Here is an 8,749-nt window from a genome sequence, read left to right on the forward strand (position 1 = left end):
TCCTTAATCTGAGATGGTTACTAATACTGAATGAAATAAGTATTTAAAAATACAACATATAATAGTTAAGTGTGGGAATAAAGATTAAAAACGTCAATGTCATCACAAATTTGACAGCTCTGTTGACAGCGACAAAGAGAATGCGCGTTCCGAAAACAATTGGCTACGTGACGGTGCCCGTTCCGTTACATGTTTTTGCGAGATGTTTACACATTACTGTGCAAAGAAGCCTACCACTGGTAATAATAAATGGTATACGTCCGAATAAACCAATCATACGCAAAATCTCTATCTATCCGTTAAAATCTACTTTGTATGAAACTGGTATCCCTACTAACCAGAAACAATCTTTCAGCGTCCAAGTTAAGCTTGTCATACACGAGCCAACATGCTCGTGGCTACCAGTTGCCACACGCCGATCCCGCCCGTAGCTAAATACCGTCGGCGGGACACGACAATACCGGCGGACCGCACAATGCCTCGCCGACAAACTATACGCAGACATTCGCCGACAAATCGTGTCCCACAGATTCCCCGTGGCGTTGTAATTACTCTTGTACGCGACCGACCACTTGACGGAAGATCAAGCAAGAGACATTGTGTACAATTGTGACAAGTACTGTCAAGATACAGGAATTTTTTTTATCAAAATTGATTCCTTTAGAATTCTTATTGATGTCCCATAAAATGTTCAAAACAAAAGTATTACGTTATTCTAAAGAATTGTTAAAAAAACGTTTGTGTGGTAAAGGTTACTATAACATAAATGACTTTCTTAATGATACCACAGATTGGGAATGGAGACTATTAAATAATAAGTTTAATTGTACAATATTACTTTGTAAACATATTTATTCGATGAAAACAAAAGCCCGCTGAGTTTGTTGCGCCCATTCTTGTCAGGTCTGAGGCATTCATTTTGGAATGGGTGGTAGTTTTTTGACTTTCAATAAGTGATGTCACATCCTATTTTGAATAAAAATATTTGAATTTGAATTTCTAATATAACTAGATACTACTACCGCTTCGGAAACAAATGGCGCTCTGAGAAAGAAAAAGCGGCACAAGAAACTCTCACAGCTATTTTTTTTGTGCACTTTTTAATCAAATATACGATTTTACTATCATCGCTATTGCTATAAAATAATCATAATCTAGTTCCAGGCTGTTGGTTCAATTAGATATTCAGATGTGGAGTAGTAGGATTTACGAAAGAGCAATTTTTTCAATAAAAAATTTAAATTTATTGATAGATAATGCCTGAACAGTGGCTGGGACTTTATTATAAAAGTATACACTTACCCTTAAAGCTATTATGACGTATCTTATATTATTACTAGTATGTAATATTCAACGATCGACCTGACCCATAGATTTCTGCTAATTTTTCATAGGAAATCTATGTGACTTGTTTGTCGATCGTCTATCTGTCCGCAATCTTAATCGATGGACTTGATCTTGTCTTAGTTGTAGATTCACTACAAGTTTTTGCTGATGAAACTTTATATTGATCAAGATTATTTGTGCATCGGAATTGGAAATTAATTTTGTTACCATAAATATGTTACGTGGGAGAAAATATATTTTTCAAGTTGTACCTACTCATACACTTCAACAATCTTCACAAAATTATTTTTTCCATTTACTTCCAAGATTCCGTTTTAGGGTGCCGTAACCAAATGGCAAAAAACGGAACCCTTATGGATTTTTTGATTAAATACACAAAAAAAACATTTTTTTTTCATCAAACCCATACGTGTATCTATGGATAGGTCTTCAAAAACGGTATTGAGGTTTCTAATATTATTTTTTCTAAACTGAATAGTTTTTGCGAGAGATACTTCCAAAGTGGTAGAATGTGTAGGCTACCCCCAAATAAGTAGTTTTTTTATACTTTTACTTTGATTTGCACTGTATGATTTTGATTCCAAAATAATTTAATATCATTTAAAAGGCATAAAAGGCATTTATTTTCTCAAAATTCCTTTAGAATTCTTTTTGATGTCATTTCTAATAACTCCTAGATACTACTACCGCTTCGGAAACAAATGGCGCTCTGAGAGAGAAGAAGCGGAGCAAGGAACTCTCCCAGCATTCTTTTTTTGCGCTCTTTTCAATAAAAATACACAATATCTTACAGTAATTTCTATCGCTATAAAATAATCACAATCTGGTCCAGGCTGTCCGATAATTTAGATATTCACTTTCATATTATTTTTATTATTTCATCATTTAGATATTTGCTTTCTATATAACTATCATATTATGTTACTTGTTGCTACGGAACCCTTCATAAGCAAGTCCGTCTTTCACTTGGCCGCTTTTTAAAAAATGGTCTGAGGTGAAATATTAAACAGATGTAAAAAAATGTACAGATAACTAGCAAGTAGCGACCTTGCCAAGAAATATCCGATCGCTAAAACACTTTTTTATAGATTTACTAGCTGACCCAGCAAACGTATTGCCGATATTAAAATCGCGATACAAAAGTAACTGTTGATCGTAGATGGGTGAAAATTTGAAGTTGTAAATTTTTTAATGCTGACTTCATAATCAAACGAATTTAAAAAAAAACTGTCAAATAAAATTCATGTGGACCACCCTTAACATTTAGGGGGATGAAAAATAGATGTTGTCTGATTCTCAGACCTACCCAATCGAGAGAATCGATCAAGCCGTTTCGAAGGAGTTTAACTACAAACATCAGAATTTTATATATTAGATACAGTTTAGGTTCATTTGCCATTTATGATACGAAAAAATTTTGATTAAATGACGCCATATTTATCGATTGTAATATTTTTCTATAAGTATTTTATTCAACAAATATTAAAATACAGTAGCTGTCACCTCAAGTGAAACATCTTAAAAGTCGTTGTCACAATTTATCTGTCTGTAAGTACCTGTGTAAAATACTAAGTACCTGGGGTAAGTATTAAAGTAACTGTGGTAGAAAAATAGCTTCGAGAGCGATTTGATTCGCATCATTTTATATGTAACTAGCTGACCCGACAGACGTTGTTCTGTATATAATAAATAAAATAATGTTTTTATACGAATTTGTAAATAATATATTATAACATCAAGTTATAATTATAGCAATTTTCAAGCTGTACTACTCCATGTACGCTTATTAATGCAATCATGTATGTATAGATAATGTACATTTAAAATAGTTATTCAGTGTTCTTATTTAAAAATATGGTTATCTTAGATTAAGGATTGGTCTCCGTTGCGCTCCAATCTATCTACCTACCACATACATAGTCGCAAAATGCTGCATCTAATCAGGGCCGGATTTAATGCCGCCCCTGGGCACCGGAAAAAAATCCGCCCCAATACTGGAATTTTACTTAAACTTATAGTTTATATATTTTATTTGTCTCACTTTCAAAATTTTGCCGCCCTGGGCACTTGCCCCAACTGCCCCTGGTGTAAATCCACCGCTGCAACTAATACTAAGCCCAACTGGCCGTACTCGAGCCAGTCTCCAGTGGAGACCAATCCTTAATCTAAGATGGTTACTAATACTGAATGAAATAAGTATTTAAAAATACTATATACAAGTTAAGTGTGGGAATAAAGATTAAAAACATCAATGTCATCACAAATTTGACAGCTCTGTTGACAGTGACAAAGAGAATGTGCGTTCCGAAAACAATTGGCTACGTGACGGTGCCCGTTCCGTTACATGTTTTTGCGTGATGGCTACACGCAAGCGATGTTTCACAGCAGGCCCCCGTACTCAGCCCCTCGGCCGCGGCGTTCTCAATTCAACGCTCTTCAATTATCTATGGCTCTTTAGCGAATCTGTGATGTTATCATACATGTTCTCGTTAACTTTTTAATTTTCCTGTCATGGTTATCCGCCAACGGTAATAAGGTTTTATAACTTAACGTTTTAAAGTATAAAACTAAAGCGGGCTTAAAAATATAAAGGTATATACGTGTTTAAACAATTTGTTATGTTTTAAAGTAATAACCCTCACTCCTGGGATTAATTACACAAAAAAGTTGGCTCAGTTGGAAAGAGCGCTCGCACGGAACGCGAGAGGTCGCGGGATCGAGTCCCGCATCGTTCATATAATTTTATTTTCAGTTTTATTTGTGTAATATACGTGTCTGTTATCGCTTACGTTCGTTCGAGTAGGATAATTTTTCAGGAAATCTTAATTTGTTATTTTCGATAGTGTTGAAAGTTCCCAGCTTATATTAATAAGGAACGAGACGTAGAGAGCAGGATGTTCAGCTGATGGTAATAGATACGCACTGCGCATTTCAATGCAGGATGCTAAGGATTCTTTAAAAAAAAAGAAAAAACTGAGCGGCACTACATTATGCTCGTCACATTGAGACATCACATGTTAAGTCTCATTTGCCTCACTTAATCCTGGACATTTGACTTCTAGATTTTGAGGTTATATTTTTTTTTTTATTGTAATACATACTTATAACAGACTGTCATTTGAATCAATCAAAAATAACATTTATTTATTTATGTATTATATTTTTACACCACACACGATGCCACGCCAAAACATGTTCATCTAAATTATTTAAATCACAATCTTATCGATAAAATCAATTATACCCACCCCCACACTAATTACAAACATCGTACAGCTTCAACGCAACAACCCTTCGATAATCGATTCGGTAATCGAATATGCAAAATCACTAATATCGATAAATCGGCGGGCGATGCTTCGATGCGGTGACGTCGACACGCGGGCTCCACGATGCCCGACGTCTTTCCTAACTGACAACATCGGATTTAACGAACCCAATGATGTCTCGTATTATTTATACTCAAAAAGGATAAAGATAGACACAGATTTTGTTTCATTTTGATGACTAAAACGCGAATGCGTCAACTGGTGAACGGTAGCAGCTTGTGGTGCCAGGTCGGCCAGTTATAATTAATAAATCAGTGTATTTGTTGGATGCAATTACTAATTATGACAGAAATTCACGAAGCAACCTAACACAAACAATTAATTCAAGCTCTAAGGTTGATGCATCCAAAATACGATAATTTATATTTATACAGTTAAGTATTTATTACTTTTTATGAAATAAAATGCTGCCTTACAAACTAATTTCTTACGTATACAACAGCCATTGTAAAATACTCTTAAGTATTTGATTGAAAAGAGTCACCGTTGAGTTTTCTTGTATGTTCTTCTCACGAGCTCAACTTTTTACGAACATATGGTAAATTCAGTAATTTAAAAGAAATATTTGTAGTGACGATTCAGCGCTTAGTTTAAGCCTAATTGAATAAAGTTTATTTGACTTTGATTTTGAATGAAAATCATAATGAAACTACGGCTAATCATTTTATTATTCGCTTGATTTTTAAATGCGATGATATACGTGTCTTATGAATGTAACTTATTAAAGTGCGCCTAAATACATTTAAAAAAAACCACCGCGAGGCCGAGGGTTCGAGTTTCAGCCGTGAAATTTACTGTTTAATTATTTGGTTTTTAAGCTCTGTCATTAGCGAAGACTCACCATAAGGCAATAGTAATACTTCTATTAAATTGTCTCTTATTATTATGTTTCTTGCTACCATAAACCTATTTATTGTATCAATTAGAGATTGGCGATGCTGATGCTGGTAGTGAAGATGGTAAAATGGTCGTAGAAATAATGAATGAAATTTGATTTTTCTGAGAGATAAACTTTTAAATGTAAAATTATTATATTATTCTGAAGTGTTACACTTTTTATGTAATATAAATTGTCATTATTGTGTACGATAGCGCAATAAAGGAATATTGTATTTAACCACAAAAAATAATACAAAATTCATAAAAAAAATACCGAGACTCCTAGGCTCTACCTATAGCGTCACCGAAGCTTTTTTTTTTAATCTGTCGTGATCTTACTAAGCTATATAATCTGAAGGTAAAAATGTCAATATGTTGAAATTTAAACTTGTTTTAAAAAATCTTGACGGTACCAATTGCTCACAAATAATCAAGCAAAGATTAAGTTAAGATATCGGTAAAGTAATGCATTTATTCACAATATCTCAAGTAAAATTCGCTTACGACTTAAACTTGTGCCATTACGACCGCTTATATATGTGTCATGGATGAATTAGTACCGTGCAGTACTTTTAATGATTAAAATTCTTTAAACGCCTAGCTAAGTATATTGCAACTCTGTGTAAATTAAATTTATTTACATAACGTTTATATGGATCCTGTCCGTTCATTCTAGATTTACATCCCGAACACAGCCCTACAACTGATTCGATTAAAAAATCGATTTATTGTTACACTGCTAATCGATTTTTTATTATGTAAATAAATATTTTAGTTAACTTTAAATTTTTAAAATTTCATTTATTATTATTATCAAATTAAGTTATATATAATATGTTATAAATTAAATTAGTTATTTTATTTGAATTGCTAAATTTGAAATTAAGGACAACAGAATTTACAGAGCGAGAAATTTATAACAGTACTAGTGGCGCCATCTCTTGGAACCGGGTATAAAACAAATGCGTTGAGTTGACAGCTGATGATTTGTTTGGAAATAAAATCTATTATATTATGAAAATTCTAAACTATTATCGTATGTTACAAACTTATAGCAGCATTTTTTAACATTCATGTTAAGATAACCTTGCTCAGTTTATATTAAACAACATTTCTTACTTAGTCTCTCAAATCAGCTGATACCAGCTGTCAAAACTTTTCTCTCAAATATACTCAAAAACACCAAATATTCACACAAAATACAGAATATCAAGTATAAGAAGTTAAAAATTATTAGTTCTGAGTGTAAATATGTATTGATTTATCACTATTTGCTGTAAACTGTTCAAGAACAACATAACCTAAAATATTGCATGTTAAAATTAAATTAAATTTTCAATCATCAAATAGAACATGTACATGATTTTTATAAATTGTATGTTTTAAATGAATAAATATTCCTTCTACTCATTTGAATTTATCCGAATTTCTGACATATATTATGGGAGCTGGGGGTTCTTAAAGTCCATGTTACAATAATAATTATTGTGATGCTCATCATTAAACAACTTTAGTTATAAAGTTACAACTTGTAACTTGTAGATTCTTACTTCTCAAACAAAACATTTAATTAATCGAATTTAAAATGTATAGCTATCAGCTCAATATTGATTGTTTTTGATAATAATTTGAAACTAGAATTAAAATTCTTCGAGAACTATTGACATTTTGATAGATTGTTTCTTAATTCTGGAAGGCCATCGATTTAAATGTTTAAGGTACATGGCTTAAGTAGAAAAGAATTATAGAAAATATAGTTTTATATGGCTTAAACTAAACACTTTGTTTAGTTCATTTCTGTATATTTCAAAATGGTTGCAGTTTATCATGAAAATTTTACTGTTTTGATCTCCGCTACTAATAAGAAAAACTAAATTGACTTTTAAGAAACCCACACTAGCTCACTACAGAGAGTTTCTTATTTTTATTATCATGTACACTTTCACAAATCTCTATCTAATGGTCAGTTCTTGAACAGCATACATTATGGAATATTGCCAAACCGACCCACCTTCTTCATGATGCCCGTCTTCCGCTTTGAGAATGTGGTGTACCGCCGGAGCTTATTGTCTATGTACTCCATTTTAATTTTGACACGACCCTTAGTTTTCTTTCCATTTGACGGGGGTGACTTCTTGGGTTGCAGAGGGGCATAGCCATCGTCAGACATGTCTGGCATCGCACAGTGTTCCAGCCCCATACTCTGAGACGGCCTCTCATCGTAGCAAGCTTCTGACGGCCGCTTGACTCCTGTTCTCGGGCAGGGCTGCATGCCGGGTCGTAGGCCTCCGCCACCCCCCAGGGAGGTCGGCGGACGGATCCCGCCATACATATCGGGCACATCTCCAAGGAGTCCCATGTTGTAAGGCGACCCGAAGCGGGGCTCTCTAGCACCGCCGGGCGCATCCATAATAACCTCGCAGTACGCCACAGTAACCGGTGCGCGCAAGCGCTTTCCACACTAAACCGTTCGAACGTCGAACGGAGACTGACCGAAAACGCGTTCGAACCGAGGGCGGGACTGACGACTCGGCCGCTCGGACCGCGACTGACTTCGCTCCGTTCCGTGCAACGCGGCTTGATCGCTACCCGTCTCGCTCGCACGACGAATATAACCGGAGCCCGCGATAAAGATGGCACCACCTAGCGTAATCCGACACATCCGTAGAAAAGCGATAGCCGGCGAGGTTTCAGTGCCCGAAATCTATGAAAATAGAGCTTTTATTTTGAGTTTATTTCGTAAATAGAAATAATAGAGTCGGAAGCGAACGGAGCGAGCGCAACGCGGAGCGGTGGGCTGGCCGCGTGCCATATTTAGAATGGAGACGTACCAAATATGGCAGTAGCGGTCAAATGGGGGCCACCGATATCCCTCCTACTTGCAGCTGACGATTTTCATGTCTAATAATAATAATTAAAAACTCTGTCACGTTTCTTATTGTGCATTACATTAAACATGCCAATAAAATATTCATCCGCTGACTGTCAGTCGAGGAATGAGCGACTAGAACGCGTTTAGTTTTCATCGGAAAATTGCCTCCTACTGTTTGATATAATTAAATTAATTCACATTTGCGACTTACTGGCGATCAGTTCGATTGGTTTTTCTGGTAGTGAACGATGGTATTTTATAATGGTCGACACAAATAGTATCGTATTCATAGGTATCTCTTACTTTAAATAACTTGATAAAT

The 8,749-nt window shown here is 34.9% G+C and overlaps 1 protein-coding gene across 1 annotated transcript in view; it reads right to left on the reverse strand.

Annotated features, from left to right (window-relative positions):
- Window positions 1-8,115, reverse strand: part of LOC126974462 (uncharacterized) — a 304,322-nt gene extending 296,207 nt beyond the window's left edge. The window contains exon 1 of the mRNA XM_050821967.1: window positions 7,567-8,115. Within this exon, the coding sequence (XP_050677924.1) occupies window positions 7,567-7,965 (399 nt within the window). The 5' untranslated portion in view covers window positions 7,966-8,115. The remainder of the gene's footprint in view (window positions 1-7,566) is intronic.
- Window positions 8,116-8,749: the final 634 nt, after the last annotated feature.

Source organism: Leptidea sinapis, chromosome 32 (assembly GCF_905404315.1).
Source record: "Leptidea sinapis chromosome 32, ilLepSina1.1, whole genome shotgun sequence".
NCBI lineage: Eukaryota > Metazoa > Arthropoda > Insecta > Lepidoptera > Pieridae > Leptidea > Leptidea sinapis.